This window comes from Heloderma suspectum, chromosome Z (assembly GCF_057233095.1).
Source record: "Heloderma suspectum isolate Gila_16-S chromosome Z, 16-S_ref, whole genome shotgun sequence".
NCBI classification, from domain to species: domain Eukaryota; kingdom Metazoa; phylum Chordata; class Lepidosauria; order Squamata; family Helodermatidae; genus Heloderma; species Heloderma suspectum.
The window spans coordinates 18998197-19017214 of NC_139476.1; the positions used below are offsets into that span (position 1 = coordinate 18998197).

A 19018-nucleotide genomic window follows, 5' to 3' on the forward strand; every position below is an offset into this window, starting at 1 on the left:
GGAGTTGGATGCATGATCCAAGAAGTAAGCCCCTTTCAGAAATGTCTTCCAGACAGACATAGGGAGGAGGATGCCATGAACAGCCTCTGTATCATCAGCCTTGGGATGTTTGTAGGAGGGAATCAGCTCCAATTATATGTGAGAAATCTCTGGGCCATCCTTGGTCTAGAAGTTTGCTCTCTGATATTCATAGAATCATAGACTTGGGAGAGAGCTTGGAGGTAATTTAGTCACCCCCCCTGCTCAATCCGGGTTCTGCAATGCAGAATGCAGCAACAGCATTCCTGACAGCTGGCTGACCCATCCTCTGCTTAAACGCCTCCAGCGAAGGAAAACCACCACTTCCCAAGGGAGTCTGTTTTTCTGCTGAACAAAGCTTAGTCCTTGCCTGATATTTAGCAGACTCGGAAGTACATTAGTTAGCTTAAGTGGAGGCAAATGTTTCACATTGTCAGGCCAGCTCACAGATCTTTGCAGGTTTTTTTCCCCCCGTAAAAACCATTTACGCAAGTTGTGGCCACAATTTGTGTAAGTTAGGCAATTTTCAGCCAGAATTTGTGTAACTTCAGCAAACTGTGGCTGTAAATATGCCTAACTTGCACAAACTGAGGCTGGAAGTTGCGCAAATGATGTTTTTACAAGGGAAAACGGGCAGGTCCCCAGAGTTCTGGAACAGGCCCCTTGGCTTGGCTTGCAAGCAGAAGCTGAGATGGGGGGCTTCGGGAAATCCGGTGAGGAAAAAGAAGAGCTGGATTTCCCCACAATGGCCATCCCTACTGACAACTAAAGTAAAATCCAAAGCCTCCAGGGTGCAATGGTGGCCCGGGAGGAGGCCTTCTTCACAGCCACTGCCACTGTAAGTGGGGCCTGGTAATGTGCTCTTGCTGCTGCTCAGTTGCATTTCTTCTGATCCTCGTGCCATTTGCGCTCCAGCTGGTATCGGGCGTGCTTTATAGCTTGAAACCCAGGGAGCCATCTGATCCCCGGAGCCCCAGAGAAGGCACTGTGTGAGGCTGGGACTAGGACCTCAGCAGGGGCAAATGCCATACCATGCCAGACAAAAACTCCCCAGCAGCATTCGGGAATCCCTCCAATTTCACAGGTCTTTCAGGACAGACCCTTGTAATAGGTCCTCTGCCCTGCGGGGTGTTATAACTGCAGACAGACCAGACATGCCATCCATCAGTGTCTCATTGGTCAGCCCAGCGCTGCTATACTCAGGCGCCAACTCGTCCCTTCCCCAGTCATCCCTCTGGGCTAATGGCCTTTGCCACAAGCCTGGAATTAGGAGTTCAGCTTCACACACAGCCAAGTTTGTAACCTGAAAACTTAACTCAAGTCCCTGAGCCCATCTGAGCAAGAGACAAGCAGAGAGTGCAAAGGGAGCCCAGCGCTCTGGGGCTAATTTCTCTAGCTGAGAATTATCAAAATGGCAGTAATCCTTGAGGAATCCCCTGTGGTTTTCCATTCCGCAAGTCAATAACAAAGAAATCCAGGGGGGGGGGATGCTTAATATAAATAGACACTGAGCCTTTCCGTGTGGCGCTGGGGTGGGGTGTGATCACTTTATCTGTGGTCATTTCTTGCTGAGATGTCATTCCCCTGCTGGGGCCTGTATGGTCGCTCTCTTTCAGGTTCTCCTTGTCGCTGACTGGGAAGGGGAGGTCCCCCGTGCCCCTGATGGTTTGGCTGCATCTGCGTCTGCTGCTCATATTTTGGCTCCTGCCTCAGGCCACCCAGAGGATGCTGAGGGCCAAGTGCCTCTTGACCAGGACGTATCACCTGCGAGAAGATTGCTACAGGCCAGGAGACCTCATTGTTGGTGGGAATATACCACTTGGCGGTTATTATCCCGTAAAGTTACGTGACTTTCGAAGATTGTACCTGTCACCGTTTTTGGTTGTATTTGCGTAAGTTTCCACAAGAGGGATCTGGGACAGATACTTGCCTGCTTTGCTGGCAGATGAGAGGGCTCCTTCCAGGGAGGTGCATTAGCCGTTTGACATATGAGTCTCAGAGGTGTGTAATCACTGGCTTCAACCTTTAATGAGAGTGAGAGGGCCAGGTAAGCACCCAGACAGCCACACTCACAGGGTTCGCATGCAACGACAAGCTGCGCATGGTGAAGCTCATTAAGGGAGTTGGGTGTCCTGTGCCCATCACACACAGCGGTGGTCAATCAGCCAGCACGGCTTATTAAATACCCACGCGCATGTGAACCCAGTCAAAAGCTGGAGGGTTCTTCTTTGGCTTCATCCTGAGCTGGAGGAGAATTACACATTCCCTCTTTGGCGTGATCGAGGGTGCTGTGGCAGTCTCACAGGCCTCCTGGGAGCTAAACTTCGGAGGGAGCCTGGCGCTGCTGTTGCACCTACTGCTCTAAGGAGAGAGACATCGAAAATGCGCCTGTGGGTGTGTTGTGTGTGGGTGTGCAAGGCAGAATACAGAAACATGGAGGCAAGTGTTAGGGGACTCAACCGAGAGGTTGGGAGGATATCTCACACTTGGTTCCACCCCCAACAAAGTCCCTTGAAGGTGAACTGCATGTTGAGTTTGGAGTAAACTAGTTTCAGTTGTTTGGGCCAAGTCTGGCTTTGTAGAGTCCTGCCTTAATCTGGAGGGGTGAGCAAGGGAGAGTTAGCCGTCACATATCCCCCTCCTTGCTAAAAGGGAGAACAACTGATCTGCCTCACGAGGCTTTTGGGTACAAGGAAGGAAGGCAGAGTTGAGCAATAATTGGGTTTTATATTAAGAATTGACAATGAATAGGAAATCTGCCCCTTCCCAGCAGTCTCTAGTTAGGACGGGGTGGTCAGAAGGTAGGTCTGGACGTACTGGTAGATCACTGAGCGCTCTCCAGTAGATCAGCCAGGACTTCTGACCCTCCATTATTTAATAGTAGCAGCAACAAATGACTCCTTTCCAGCCTATATTCTTCTTCTGAAATGAAGAAAACTTTGGATTTGTGTGTGCCAGGACTGACTGGCTTTCCAGGGATTAAGACAGGGGTCTTTCCCAGCTCTGCATGGAGACGCCTTGAGTCTGGGACCTCCTGCATATAAAGCAGAAGCTCGCCCACTGAGCTCCAGCCCTGCACCTCAGTAGTTCTGAATAACGTAGGCAAGAACTTGGCTGATCACCATCAGAAAGAGCATGCTGAGCTAGCTGGTTCTGTTCTGGCAGGACTCTTCTGATGTTCCTCTCTTTATGTTCTTCATAGACAAATTCAAGGGAGAGGCTGGGTCAGTCTACAGCTATCAGCCATTGTTAATCCTGGTAAAGTTGCCCTGTGGGAAATTTCCTGATTAATATTGATTGGTTGATTGATTTAAATAATATACTTATTGTATTTTATTATTGTATTTTGGTTTTACTTGATGTCCACCTTGGAAGGATTCGCGTGATAAATTGTTTATGTCAATAATAATAAATCTGCTGAACCAGATGGACCTTCGATCTCTGATTCAGCAGGGCTCTTCTCAGATGCAGCTGGCAATTCTCTCTATCTCTCTCTTTCTCTCTCTCTGAGTGTGTGTGTGTGTGTGTGTGTGTGTGAGAGAGAGAGAGAGAGAGAGAGATTGGGGTGGGGGGAGTCAACAGAGCCACAGAACAACAATCTGAATTTCTCTGTGAATCCTTGGTTTATTTGCAGAAGTTGGCTTTGGTCTTGAAGCTCTTGTATATTTTCAGAGAGGGGTGAGCCAGAAAGACTTTATTACCCTCCACTTCTTGGCAATTCTTCTGGGATCTCCGCCCTCCCAAGGTCACTCTCGTTGCAGGACAGAATTGAAATACTACCAGAACGTCCTGGCCTTCATGTTCGCCATCACGGAGCTCAACAAGGATCCGGCCCTCCTTCCCAACACGACGCTCGGCTTCCGCATCTATGACCACAGGGACATGGTGAGAAGGATCTATGTGAACAGCCTGTCTCTGCTCTCCACACGGGGACGAATGTCTCCGAATTATAAGTGTGACCAGAAGGATAAGCTGCTCTCTGTTATTGGGGGTCTCGACTCCGAATCCTCCCGGCAGATGGCCTCCATCTTCGGCCTCCTCAAGGTCCCACAGGTAAGGGGATTCATGTCGAGACCAAGGTGGGGGTTCTGCAGAACCCAGGAACATGGAGAGGGAAAGGCCAGTCTCTGGAAACCCTGCAGCGGCTGTGTGGGTTGCTGCCATTCTGCAAAGCAGAAATACATTTCCTTCCTTGTTCTGTGTCTGGTGCTGTGGACATAATATATTTTGCCTTCAGCAAGGCATTTGGCAAAGTCGCCCATGAGATTCTGATTAGCAAGCTTGTCAAGTGTGGCCTGGATCCAGGGCTGGCTGGAGAACCATACTCAAAGAGTGCTCTCCTATGGATCCTCGCCAAACTCGAGGGAGGCATCGCGTGAGTGCCACGGGGCTCTGTACTCTCCAGCATTTTTATGAGTGACATGGAGGAAGGGGTGGGTCAATGCTTATCGGATTCGGAGGTCACAAAATTGTGAGGGATAGTAATACCTCGGAAGACGGGAGCAAAATTCAGAAAGCTCTTGATAGGTTAGAAAACTGGGCAGAACATAACAGAATGAAATTGGGCAGAGACAAGTGCTCAGTTCTTCTTTTAAGGGCGGGGTGGGTGGGAAAGAAATCAGATGTGCAGGTTTTGATGGGGGATACCTTCACAGTACGGTGTGTGAATGGGATCTTGGAATTAGAGTCTAACGAAAGCTGAACTTGAGTCGGCAGTGTGATGTGGCTGCAAAAAAGGCAAATGCAATTTTATTTTGCATCAATAGAAGTATAGTTTCTGAGCCATGGAATTAATAATTCCACTCGACTCTGCACTCGTCAGACCTCACCTTGAATACTGTGCCCAGTTCCGTACACCACCACACATTAAGAAGGATTCAGACAACCTGGGGGATGAGTTCAGAGAATGGTAACAAAGTGTATTTATTTAGATTTATTTATTTATTTAATCTATGATATTCATTGTTGTTGTTCAGTCGTTCAGTCGTGTCCGACTCTTCGTGACCCCATGGACCTGAGCACGCCAGGCCTTCCTGTCCTGCGCTCTCTCCCGGAGTGTGCTCAAGTTCATATTCATTGCATCACTGATGCTATCTAGCCGTCTCATCCTCTGCCGTCCCCTTCTCCTTTTGCCTTCAGTCTTTCCCATCATCAGGGTCGTTTCCAGGGAGTTTTCTCTTCACATTAGGTGGCCAAAATATTTGAGCTTCAGCTTCAGTCTCTGTCCTTCCAATGAGCACTTAGGGTTGATTTCCTTTAGGATGGACTGATTTGACCTCCTTGCAGTCCAAGGGACTCGTAAGAGTCTTCTCCAGCACCACAGTTCGAAGGCATCGATTCTTCGGCGCTCAGCCTTCCATCTCTCACAGCCATACGTTGCTACTGGGAAAACCATAGCTTTGATTAGATGGACCTTTGTCGGCAAGGTGATGTCAATGCTTCTTACTATGCTGTCTAGGTTTGCCATAGCTTTCCTCCCAAGGAGCAAACGTCTTTTAATATCATGGCTTTGGCTGCAAAGTACATAATCAATCTGATTTTGATATTGACCATCTGGAGATGTCCATGTGTAGAGTCACCTCTTGTGCTGTTGGAAAAGCGTGTTTGCTATGATCAGCGTGTTCTCTTGGCAAAACTCTATTAGCCTTTGTCCTGCTTCATTTTGTACACCAAGGCCATGCTTGCCTGTTATCCCGGTGATTTCTTGACTTCCTACTTTAGCATTCCAATCCCCTAGGATGAAAAGGACGTCTTTTTTGGGTGTTAGTTCTAGAAGGTGTTGTAGGTGTTCATAGAACCGATCAACCTCAGCTTCTTTGGCATCAGTGGTTGGGGCATAGACTTGAATCACTGTGATGTTGAATGGTTTGCCTTGGATTCGTACTGAGATCATTCTGTCGTTTTTAAGATTGTACCCCAGTACTGCTTTTCCCACCCTTTTATTGACTATGAGTGCTACTCCATTTCTTCTAAGGGTTTCTTGCCCACAGTAGTAGATATGATGGTCACCTGAATTAAATTCACCCATGCCTGTCCATTTTAGTTCGCTGATTCCCAAGATGTCCATGTTCAATCTTGCCATCTCATGTTTGACCACCTCCAGCTTACCTTGATTCATTGATCTGACATTCCAGGTTCCGAAACAATATTGTTCTTTACAGCATCGGACTTTCTTTTCACCACTAGACACATCCACAGCTGAGTGTCCTTTCGGCTTTGGCCCAGCTGCTTCACTGTTTCTGGCGCTACTTGGAAATTCCCTCTGCTCTTCCCCAGTAGTATATTGGACACCTTCCGACCTGAGGGGCTCATCTTCCGGCATCATATCTTTTAGCCTTGGGATACGTTCCATGGGGTTTTCTTGGCAGGAATACTGGAGTGGGTTGCCATTTCCTTCTCCAGCGGACCACATTTTGTCAGAACTCTCTGCCATGACCTGTCCGTCTTGGGTGGCCCTGCACGGCATAGCTTATGGCTTCACTGAGTTACGCAAGCCCCTTCGCCACAACAAGGCAGTGATTCATGAAGGGGATGATATTCATATCACCCTAATAAAATCCCTAAATGGTTATCAGGGAACTAGAAACTAAGTCCTGCGAGGAAAGATGGCAGGAACTAGATATGTTTAGCCTTGAGAAGACAAGACCGAGGGGGAAAGGATAGGACTTCTCAAGCACCTAAAGGGTTGTCCCACAGAAAAGGGCCACAACCTGTTCTCTATCATCCAAGGCTGTAGAATGTGAGATAACAGGGTTAAATCCCAGGAAGGCAGATTTTGGTAGAACATCAGGGAAAATCTCCTAACTGTCATTGCAGTCAGACCAGGGGGGTGGCTGCGCCAGGATCCATCCTGCCTCTGTCGGCTGTCAGGGAAGCCCTTGATAACCACCACAGGCAGAAGGGGCCTCGGTGGCATCCCAGAGCTCTAGCACAAAGCACAAGGGCTTGACTGCCAGAGTCCCTGGCACGGAGGAGGGGCAGCTTGCACAGCTCGGTGGGTGGGCGGGGGCGCTCAGGGAGACTCACCAAGAGGCTCTGGGCCATGCAGCAGAGGGATGGCAGGTCTTCAAGCTCTCCCACACCTTGGATGGAGATGGGTCTGTAGGGATGGACGAAAGTCCCTTACCTCGTCCCGCAGCTTTTTTCAGGGTGGGGGGAGGCACTTCGGTTCTCCCCCCGAAAATTCTTGGCGGGTGGGGAGGCGTCCCGCCGCTCCCCGCCGAAATTCAGGCCAGGGGGGAGGTGCCCCATCCCTCCCCGCTGAAGTTCTGGCCGGGGGGAAGCGCCCCGTCTCCCCGGCCGCAAAAGAAAAAAATAAAGTGTAAACCCCCCCCCACACACACACACACGTGATAGGCTACGTAACGATTTACGTAGATTCGTGGAGAAATTCTCTGCCATCCCTATGGGTCTGTCCATCCATAGTCAGGGATGCTTTAAACTGGATTCCTGCGCTGAGCAGGGGGCTGGAATACGTGGTCTAAATGGCCTTGTCCATGATTTTAAGGTTCTATGTACTGGGACACATTTCCATACAAAAAAGCTTTTGTTTTGGCCAATTGTGTTGGGGTTACCTCCATGGCAGCCCTGACTGTTGGGGTGATGGCCTTGAAGTCATCACACAGCTTCAACTCACTCTAAAAAACCTATTTTTGAAATCTTCCTTTGGGATAACACTTCATGAAACTGATAAAGTTGGCTGTAAGAGTCCATGAATGTTTATGCCATAGAAAAGCTGTTAGTCTTTAAAGTGCCAGAAACAAACCCTATTGTTTTTGCTGCAACAGACTAATGGGGCTTCCCCTCTGGAAATTCCCCCCTTCAGCTTGGTTTCTGCTTGCTCAAACCTATTGAGAAAGAGAAAAGGATATTTCCTTCCTTCTACTGGATTGATCCCAATGAAGTTCCCCAGTATGTGGGCTTAGTCCGGCTGCTCCTGCATTTCCACTGGAACTGGATCGGGCTGGTTTCCTACAGTGATGACAGTGGTGAACATTTCATCCAGACACTGACCCCAATGCTCAAGCAGAAGGACATCTGTGTGGTCTTCACCAGAATGCTGGAGCCCTCTGACAAGGTCTTAAAGACCGAAAAACGACTTTTTGGTATGTATATTCCTAGTTCTTGGCTTGAGTCCTTAGTTATTATTCTCTTTGGGAACTTTGAAGTGATATCATTGTTTCGTCATCTCCAAATGGCCAACACCTCATTAAGGAAGGTTTGGATCGTGACATCCCGTTGGGATATTGCTGCGACGGGATCCCAAGTCAGCTGGAAACAGCTAAAAGCCTTCCATGGCGCTTTGCACTTCAGGGTCCACAGAAGGGCTGTGCCGGGATTCAAGCATTTTCTCCAGGCTTTAGATCCACTCCAACCGCAAGGAGACGTCTTTCTCCATAAATGGTGGGAATTGGCATTTGACTGTCAGTTTCTGAAGCCAGGCCAAAACTCTCAAGGGGGAGTGAGAACCTGTACTGGGAAGGAGAAGCTAGAGGACCTGCCGGGCCCATCGTTCGAAATGAGCATGACCAGTCACAGCTACACCATCTACAATGCCGTCTATTTCGTGGCACACGCATTACATGCTGTGTACGTATCGGGAACCAAGCGTGCAATGACGGGGGAAGCCAAGAGGCTTCTGAAGTTCCAACCGTTGCAGGTACTGTTCTCATTAAGATTTGACAGTGCTCTGAAAAGTGCCTTGGAGACATTTTAAGGGTCAGATCCTGGAACCAAAGAGAGAGTCTTAGATAGGGATGGCAGAGAATTCCGCCACAAATTTCAGTGAGGCCGAATGCACCCGAAATCCGTGGCGGAATGGCCTGCCACCCCCCTGCCCTCCCGTGGATTCCCCCCGGGACGAGACTTAACTGAGGCGGATGTTCCGGACGGCAGCGGCTCCAGCGGCGGCTCCAGCGGCGACAGGTGGTCTTTCGACCGGCTGCTGCGGCCGCCATTTGCATTCTGGTCTTTGCCGTGATAGGCTACGTAAGCCTTTACGTAGCCTATCACGGCAAGCCAATAATAATAATTTAAAAAATGGTGTATGCAAATGGCAGAGGCTATGGCCGCTGCCGTTTGCGTTCCTTTTTTTCTGCCGTTTTAGTCTACGTAAATATTTACGTACGCTAAAACGGCGAATAAAAAAGGAGCGCAAATAGCGCCTACTACGCTATTTGCATTCCCCTTTTTTTTCGCCGTAATAGTCTACGTAAATATTTACGTAGACTGAAACGGTGAAAAATAAGGAATGCAAATGACGGCCGCTGTAGCTGCTGCCATTTGCATACGCTGTTTTTTTTTACCCAGCCGTGATAGGCTACGTAAAGACTTACGTAGGCTATCACGGCTCCCTGGCTGGATGCAAATGGCGGCCGCTACGGCGGCCACCACTTGCGTCCGCACCAGCCAGTCTGCGGCCGGAAATCCGGCTGCGGACAGCCCTGGCTGGCTGCTCCGCGGAGCCACCGCGGAGCCACCGCAGAGCAGAGCTGGCCGTCGAGGATTCTGGGGGGGAGGACCCGATCGCCTCCCCCCCGTTGAGGATTTCAGGGGGAGGGACGGAGCGCCTCCCCCCCGCACAAACACAATCCATGAAAAGGTAAGTGACTTTCGTACAGCCCTAGTCTTAGAGAAGGGCTATTCCTCCATTCCAAAGACCCCAAGAAAGACATTCCCCATGGAAATTCTTCCATAACCGTGAATTCCCTGAAGGGATAAGAGAAAGTTAGTAAAGAGTCACGGATACTTACAGTGCTTCTCTATTCCTTATGTATTCACAACTATGGGTGATAAGAGGGAGGAATCAAGGGAACCCCACAACACAGTCCTAGATGATGGAACAGGGGAGAATTTTCTTCCAATGGTTAATGCCCAAAGAAGAAGCATCTTAGGCTTTCAATGAAACCAGGGGTGGGCAACGTTGGGAGGACTGGGGGCCTTTTTTGACACCAGAGCCCCAGCAGGATGCACCGCCCCACCCTCTGTGGGTGCTGAAAAATAGTAATTGTAACAGTAATGCAAGATGACCCCCGCAGTGTCTATGGAGCGTTAAAAAAAGCTATTTTTGGCCCCTTGGGCGCTCTGTAGCCACTACAGGCGGATGGCCGTGAATTTCTCCCTGAATCTCGGGGAGGCCGAATGCCAACGCATTCAGCCCCCTGAAATTGGCGGTGAAATTCTCTGCCCCCCTGCCCCCCCCAGATGGGACTCACCTCCTGCGAATGTCCCTCCTGGTGGCGTTTCGGCGGCGTTTCGTCAGGGGCGAGGGTGACGGCCGGTCTTCCGACCGGCTGCTGCCGCCGCCATTACAAAATAAAGTAAAAAAACAAACAAACCCTGTGATAGTCTACGTAACGATTAACTAGATTTCCAAAATCAGCCGTGATAGGCTACGTTAATCGTTATGTAGCCTATCACGGGTGACTTTGAAGAAAAAAAAGCGCGTACGCAAATGGCGGCGCCCATGGGCGCTGCCATTTGCGTTCCTTATTTTGGCACGTGTAGTCTACATAAACATTTACGTAGACTACGACGAAAATAAGGGCAACGCAAATAGCGTTGCCCTTATTTTCGCCGTAGTCTACGTAAATCTTTACGTAGACTAGCCGGGCCCAAATAAGGAACACAAATGGCGGCGCCCATGGGCGCCACCATTTGCGTATGTGCTTTTTTTTTAAAGTCACCCGTGATAGGCTACGTAACGATTAACGTAGCCTATCACGGCTGACTTTGGAAATCTAGCCGTGATAGGCTACGTTAATTGTTACGTAGCCTATCATGGTTTTTTTTTTTTTTTTCACTTTTTCTTTAGCGGCCGGGGAGACAGGGCGCTTCTCCCCGGCCTGAATTTCGGCTGGGTGAGGCGGGGCGCCTCCCCCCCCCGGCCTGAATTTTGGCCGGGCGAGGTGGGGCGCCTCCCCCCCCACCATGAACTTCGGGGGGAGAACCGAAGCGCCTCCCCCCCACCGCGAAGCAAGCTGCAGGACCAGGTAAGTCCCTTTCGTACATCACTACCTGAGGCAACTACTCCCCCACCGCTGCAAATATATATATGTATATAACTGAATTAGGTGTGTGGTGGGGGCCGCATGTCGTTCATGTGTTGCCCACCCTTGAAATAAACAATGGAGTAAAGATGAACGCCATCTCCTTCCTTGAGGACCATCATAGCACGGTAGAAGATCGGAGACTCCACTCACAGCCACAACCCATCACCCTGTTTGCTCAGCTTCTCTTTCATTTCAGAGTCTTGCTTCCTTGAGGAACGTCCGGTTCAACAACAGTGCTGGAGATGAAGTCTCTCTCACTGGACCTGGCAAGAGATATGATATCCTGAACTGGATCTTCTTCCCAAACGGGTCTCTGGATCCTGTGGAAGTTGGATGGATAGACCCAGGGGCTCCCCCAGGCCAAGACTTCAGCATTCACTCAGGATCAATCGTGTGGGCTACAGAGGTGAGGTTGAAATGAATGTTCTGGGGTGATGGAAGGGCTACAGAATGTTGCAGTTCTGCCTCTCGAGAACGGAAGATGTCTCTCTAGGTCAACCCAAATCTAGCCAACTGAGTCCAGGGAGGGGCTGTTGCCCTGTAGTAAAACACTTGCTTTGCATGCAAGAACTCCCATGTTCAGTACCTGCAATCTCTAGCTGGGTTGGGAATTGATCTGGCACTAGCTTCCTTTGTTCCTATCTAATCTGCCTTCTATTCAAAACTACGGTCCCACAGCTTGAATGGACTGGATGAGGGCAAATAAACTGTAAATGTTAGCTCAGTCAAGACAAAACGGAGATACGACTGGCAGGTGGTTTATCTGTGTTCAACGTTTTCTGGAAGAGGTTGTGCTCCCCCCAAAGGATCGCGTTCGTAGCTTGGGGGTGCTTCAAGATCCAGCTTTGTCCCTCAAAGCAAATGTGTCCTCTAGAGAATGAAGCACCTTTTTCCAGTGTAGGGTGGTAGGCCAGCTACTGCCCTATCTGCGCAGAAACAGCCTGGCTCCGGTGCTCCGACAACCTTCCAGTTAGGTTACTGCAGTGAGTCCTATGTGCGCTTCCCTTGAGGAACTTCAGTTAGTACAGCATATGGCAGCTGGGGCGCTGACCGTAACTGGGCATTATGAACATATTATGCCCGCATAGGACTATCTTATCTTCACTATCCTTTTCCCCACTGGTGCTATTTGTTTCTGCGCCCAATTTCTGCTGTTGGTGTTAATCGGAAAAGCCCTTTATGGCCTGGATCCACAGTACCTAAAGGAACCTCTTCACATATGTTGAGGCTGATGCTCTGAGATCATTGTCAGAGGCCTTGCTCCAAGGGGCCTCACGTGCTGAGGTCAGGCAGTCATCTGTTCATGAGTGGAACATTTTCTCTTGTAGCCCCCAAGTTGTGGGATATACTTCAAGTACTTGAAAGGTTTTCACAGAGAGGAAGGCCAGGATGTCTTCTCGATCATCCCAGAATGCAGGGCACGGAATAATGGGCTCAAGTGACAGGAAGCCAGATTCCGGCTGAACATCAGGAAAAACGTCCCAATTGTTAGAGCAAGACGACAATGGAACCCGTGACCTAGGGCGGTGGCGGGCTCTCCCACACTGGAGGCATTCAAGACAAGGCTGGACAGCCACCTGTCAGGGATGCTCTGACTTGGATTCCTGCACTGAGCAGGGGTTGGACTCAATGGCCTTATAGGCCCCTTCCAACCCTACTATTCTATGATTCTATGAAATAAAGCAAGTTTAGGTGTTCAGTTTATAGGGATGTATGAAAGTTCCGCCATGGATCTCGGGGAGGCCGAATGCCAGCGCATTCGGCCCCCCGAAATCGGTTGCGGAACAGCCCGTCCCCCCGGGACGAGACTTACCTTGGGCGGATCTTCCTGGCGGTGGCAGCTCCAGCGGCAGTTCGGCGGCAGCAGCTGCGGCAGCCGGTCTTCTGACTGGCCACTGCCGCCATTACCAGATTTTAAAAAAAAAAAAGTGATAGGCTACGTAAAGATCTACGTAGCCTATCACGGCTAGATTTTTAAAAAACACCATGATAGGCTACGTAAATCTTTACATAGCCTATCACGGCTGAGTTAAAAAACAAACAAACAAACGCGCGTACGCAAATGGTGGTGGCCATGGCCGCCACCATTTGCGTTCCTTATTTTGGCACGTCTTAGTCTACGTAAACATTTACGTAGACTAAGACGGCGAAAATAAGGGGAACGCAAATAGCGCCCACTACGCTATTTGCGTTCCCCCTTAGTTTCGCCGTCTTAGTTTACGTAAATGTTTACGTAGACTAAGACAACCAAAAATAGGGAACGCAAATGGCGGTGGCCGTAGCCACGACCATTTGCGTACGCGTTTTTTTTTTTAAGCCAGATGTGATAGGCTACGTAAGTCTTTACGTAGCCTATCATGAATGGGGGGGGGGGAGACTGCAAATGGTGGCGGCGGCGGCAGCCGGTCGGAAGACCAGCTGCCGGCACTGCTGCCGTCCAGAACATCTGCCACAGGTAGGTCTCGTCCCAAGGGGGATCCGCGGGGGGGGGGGCGGGCCGTTCTGCCACAGAGTTTGGGGGGGCGAATGCACTGGCATTTGGCCTCACCGAGATCCGTGGCGGAATTCTCTGACATCCCTAATAGTGCCGGGGTGGGGTCAGTAGTCGTGGTCCATGTTGGTATCAGCATTGTGGGGAAATGTAGTTGTGAGGTCCTGGAAGCCAAATTTAGGCTGCTAGGTAGGAGGTTGAAATCTAGGGCCACCAAGGTGGCTTTCTCAGAAATGCTACCTGTTCCATGCGCAGGGCCAGCTAGACAGGCAAAGCTGAGCAGTCTGAATGTATGGATGAGACAGTGTTGAGGGAGGAGGGGTTCATATTAGTTAGGCACTGGGGAAGATTTTGGGACAAGCTGGGCCTATTCAAGAGAGATGTGCTTCGCTTCAACCAAAATGGAACCAGACTGGTGGTGCTAAACATAAAAAGGATGACAGAACAGCTTTTAAACTAAACCCTGGGGGAAAGCCAACAGGAACTGGGAAGCATCCAGTTCTGGTTAAATCATCCCAAGGGGATGAAGATGAAAATGTTTTCGATTGCACAAATGTAGAAGGGGAGGAAATAGGCTGTGAATAAGAACATGATAGCCAGTCAAAGAAGCTAAAGTGCCATAGCAAAAGATGCACACGCCAGAGGCATCTGGGGAGGGACACAGTGTAGAGGTGTTTCTGTGCAAGTGCTAGAAGCCTCCGAGCCAAAATGGGATGGCTGGAGTGCTTGGTTTTAAAGGAGAACCTGGATATAGTGGCATTACTGAAACCTGGTGGAATGGAGACAACCAGTTATGGTCATCTCTGGATATAAACTGTACAGGAAGGACAGGGAAGGGCATACCGCGGGAGGTGTTGCTCTGAACATCAAAGAGGGCATAGTGTTGAGCAGACTAGAACACCTAAAAGTCTCTTCCACAGAAGCATTGTGGGTGACAATACTGGCCTTCAAAATTAATTTAGTGTTAGGAATGTGCTATTGTCCCTCAGACCAGAATGCTCAGGGTGACCTTGAGATGGAAAATGAAATCAGGGAGGCCTCCAAATGAAGAACAGTTGTAATAATAGGTGACTTCAATTACCCCCACATTGACCAAAATAGAGTGACAAGCCCTGCTGAAAAAGAATCAGCATGGCTTCCACAAAGGTAAGTCCTGTCTCACTAACCTTTTAAAGTTCTTTGAGAGTGTCAATAGACATGTAGACAAGGGTGATCTGGTATACATTGTCTACTTGGACTTCCAAAAGGCTTATGACAAAGTCAAAGTCCCTCACCAAAGGAGTGAGCAGTGAAGTGGCCAGGTTTGCCAGTGACACCAAAATATTTAGGGTAGTTAAAACAAAAAGGAGTTGTGAGGTGCTCCAAAAGGATCTTCCCAAACTCCCTAGCTAGGTCCTCCTGATGCCTACTTTGCTGACTTCTGAGCATGAAGCAAAGTCTTTTTTTATTCTCCCAGGCCTTTTAAAAGATTTTAAACGGCCTCTGATGTCATTTTTTAGGGATTCAGTTAATGCTATGCTTTAAAATCCTCCTCTTTTATGTTTTAGCTGCTTGGGATTTGTCCCTTCATTTTAAAGTATTTTACATTATTTTTTTCTTAAACAGAAACTGTTAATATGTTATATCACTGGTTTTATTGTATTTGCTTTTATTATGGATGTTACCCTGAGAGCTTCAGGGATTCATACATTTTATTAAGTAAATAAATTAATAAATAAAGATGAGGACTGCATTGTGTTTTATCATTATGGGGCTGTTGCCTGTTGCTCAGTGACAGAGCCCCCGGTCCGCATGCTGAAACGTCCAGGTTCAAGTCCCAGCATCACAAGCTATGCTTGGGAAAGACACACGTCTAAAACCCCGGACAGCAGCTGCCAGTCCATCAGTGTGCACAATGCTGAGCTAGATGGAATTGTTATCCAGCAGCTTCCGCTGTTCCTATATCCGTCTTAGCATTTTGTGTGAGCCTTTTTTATTATATTTGCAGATCTCCAGAAGAGATTTGGCCTTCCAAATTGGTGATTCTACTCACCATGCAATGGGAAACGCTGTTGAGTTACTCCAAGGCCTGCGTAGGGCAGTTTCTGCAATGCCGAAAACCTCAGCTATGTCCACCTTCCTTTTCAGAAGCCACCTTCTGCGAGGTGTGTGGAGAGGTGCTCTCCAGGGCACCGGAGGAACGTTCTAGAAGGGAAGCCAGTTTGCTGCTACGAATGTGTCCGTTGTCCAGAAGGGACCTTTTCCAACCAGACAGGTAGCTGAAACTTTGAGAGCCACCTCAAGTGTGGAAGAACCTGGGACATGAATGGGATAGGAGAGGTGCCGATCATGGATGCGTGGCAGAGGCTGCCATTTTCCCTGTGGATTCAATTCAGTTCGGGTTTGTTCAGTTTTGGAGTTTTACTTCTTTGCAAAGATTTCATAGTTTTCTGAAAGAATGTTCTAAGTGCCTCTGATTATGATCAACAACAATAGCAACGACAGCAAGTCAGGAAGTTATAAACGCTTCTGAGCAAGAACTCTTTCAGTAGGCTTTTCTTCCATACACTTCTTGATCAACTGTTTTTTGTTTTTGTTTTTAAGAACATGGGTTGGATCCAGATAAGTCATACTTAGAAGATTTGTAATTAAATCATTCGGACTTAAGTCAGTCATGATGAACAAGTCCCCTGCGGTTAGTCTGATGGATTTCAATGGGTCTGTTCTAAGATCTCTAACTCAGTCTGGGTCCAACACCATGATTCTAAACTCAGTTGTTTTGGCATCAGACCAAAGGTTTGGGGGGCAGTTTTGCTTCAAGGCTAAGAAAATGAGGGACGTGTGAACCAGCAAGATTTGGGCTTACTGAATTCTCAGAATTCCACGTTGAAGCTCGTTCTGGCTCAAATCCAAATCAGACTACGCCCTTTGGTGTGTATTATTTTCTTTTTGCATGAAAATCTGTCGGTATTTTCATGCATATTTTCCCCAATGTATGTATCATCTGTGTGCATCTTTGAAATGTACACATTCTTCTTCCATTGACTGAATAATATTTGTGTGCAGTTTTAAAGTACGCATTTTTCATATATTTATATTTCAAATATATGCATGCAGCCAAACACATTGAGGGTGGGGGGTGTCTGTGACTCACATTGTAAGCTCAGAAAAATAGGAGCTGCATTTGAGTCCACATTCAATCTGGAAGGTGAGAGCTGAGTGAATCCTGATCAAAATTGAACTGAACTGAAAGTTTTCACCATTCAGGCCAGCATTTAGGATAACCAAGGCACGATACCCCAGTCCCAAACAGATTGCCCTTGTCCCTATAATGTCTTCTCTAACCTGTCCCTTAGCCTCTGTCCAGACATGTCCTCTGGGAGGGCATTCATAATTTGCATAAAATGACATATTTATTTATTTCCTCATTCAGAGGACACAGGAGATCTTGGTTCAATTGCTCATTACAAAATTTGGTCTTTTCCCCCTTTTAAAATATTGAACATGAGCTCGGGACGCGGGATTGGCATGTTCCTTTGTTTTTAATTTGGTTTCCACCATTCCAGACTCTCTTCTTCAGGAATACATTGCTGAAGCTGAAAGGGAGAGAGAGCAATCAAAGGGCAGTTGTACTCTTGGGTGTATAAGGGTGATCAGCTAACTCCATCTCTGATTTTGTGGGCTGAACTGGCTCCCACAAAAAGAACACCTTCATCATGCCTGAAATACTTCACTAGGTGGTCAGTAATCCTTGTCACAACTGGAGTCTGATACCTCACCTCACTCAGAAACACAATGCATTTTTCACTATAGTGACTTCAGTAACCAGTTTCCCAGTCCCTGTACCAATATATGTTCTGAGTTCATATTCCGAAGTAAATTTGATTTGTTTGCTTCTTTGTTTATTCATTGTTGGCTGAACATCTGTGTCACGTTTGAGATACTGCAATTGTTCTTGCTCATTCCAGATGCAGATCACTGCTCCCTATGCCCAGAAGATCAACACCCAAACAGGAACCAAGACCAGTGTATCCCCAAGAAGATCCACTTCCTTTCCTATCAAGAGACACTGGGATTCATTTTAGTTTCTCTGGCCCTTTTTCTCTCTCTGATCACATGTCTAGTCCTGGCAACCTTCATTAAACACAGTGACACACCAATCGTCAAAGCCAACAACCGAGACCTCACCTATGTCCTCCTCCTCTCCCTCCTGCTCTGCTTCCTCTGCTCCTTGCTGTTCATCATCCGACCCATGAAGGTGACCTGTCTTCTCAGACAAGCTGCCTTTGGCATCATCTTCTCTGTTGCTGTTTCTTCTGTGTTGGCAAAAACTGTCACAGTGGTTCTGGCCTTCATGGCCACCAAGCCAGGAAACATGGCCAGAAAACTCTTGGGGAGACAACTGGCAAACTCCATTGTCCTGGCCTGTCCCCTTATCCAAGGTGTCATCTGTGCTGTCTGGCTGGTGACCTCTCCCCCTTTCCTAAATGTGGACTTCCATTCCCTGATGGGAGAGATCATAGTGGAATGTAATGAAGGCTCGGTCACCATGTTTTACACTGTCCTGGGTTACATGGGCTTCCTGGCCCTCGTTAGCTTCACGGTGGCTTTCCTGGCGAGGAAACTGCCCGACAGCTTCAACGAAGCCAAGTTTATCACCTTCAGCATGCTGGTGTTTTGCAGTGTTTGGGTCTCCTTTGTGCCCACCTACCTGAGCAGCAAGGGGAAGTCCATGGTGGCTGTGGAGGTCTTCTCTATCCTGGCCTCTGGGGCTGGTCTCCTGGGTTGCATCTTTCTCCCCAAATGCTACATTATTATACTCAGGCCCAATCTCAATACCAGGGATCATCTCATAAGGGGAAAAAAATAAGGCAACCCGCACTTTGGAGCATGCCCTGCTAGTCTAGTTTCCTGTCAAATATATCTAGTTAGGAATTAAATTACACTCAAAATTAAATGTACTGAGTTATTTTTTTAGACAATGTGGTACCTTCCACATGGGAGGTTTTGCCCTCTGCTGAGGCATCTGCTCTTTCCCAGTCAACTCAGAGTAGATTAAAATGTTTGTTCTCATGGCACATAAAAAAACACTTCTGATGGTTTCATCATTTAAAAATGGTGACTGCGCACCGTTTAGACGTAGTGTTTTATGTGACATAAGGCACTGCAATAAAACGTTGCAGTTTTTCTTCAGCTCCTATGGTTCACGTTTCCTGCCAGCCCGTCATGCCCTCTTCTGGGATCGTATAAATGTGTGGAGGTCTACTGCCCTGTGAGAGGAGCTGTCTTCTCTCCCACTTTTTCTCTTTTGCTCTTCCGTCTGACTCAACATTCTCTGGCTATTGAGCGTTCTCTGCTCTTTTCATGTGTCTTTTTGGGGGGTGGTAGTAAGTTTTATTTTCAGTTCTGGGGTTCTTCTGCAAACCTGTGATTTCCCCGCAAACGTCCCGGTACCACGCTCTTGTCCCTCAGGAGCCCA

General features: G+C 48.3%; 1 protein-coding gene across 1 annotated transcript in view; it reads left to right on the forward strand.

Moving 5' to 3' along the window:
- LOC146333842 (vomeronasal type-2 receptor 26-like) overlaps nt 1–18409 on the forward strand; it is a 36721-nt gene extending 18312 nt beyond the window's left edge. The window contains exons 5-12 of the mRNA XM_084825737.1: nt 896–1007; nt 1635–1854; nt 3691–4071; nt 6913–7012; nt 8400–8677; nt 11266–11475; nt 15688–15814; nt 17508–18409. Of these exons, the coding sequence (XP_084681863.1) occupies nt 896–1007; nt 1635–1854; nt 3691–4071; nt 6913–7012; nt 8400–8677; nt 11266–11475; nt 15688–15814; nt 17508–18409 (2330 nt within the window). The remainder of the gene's footprint in view (nt 1–895; nt 1008–1634; nt 1855–3690; nt 4072–6912; nt 7013–8399; nt 8678–11265; nt 11476–15687; nt 15815–17507) is intronic.
- The last annotated feature ends 609 nt before the right edge of the window (nt 18410–19018 follow it).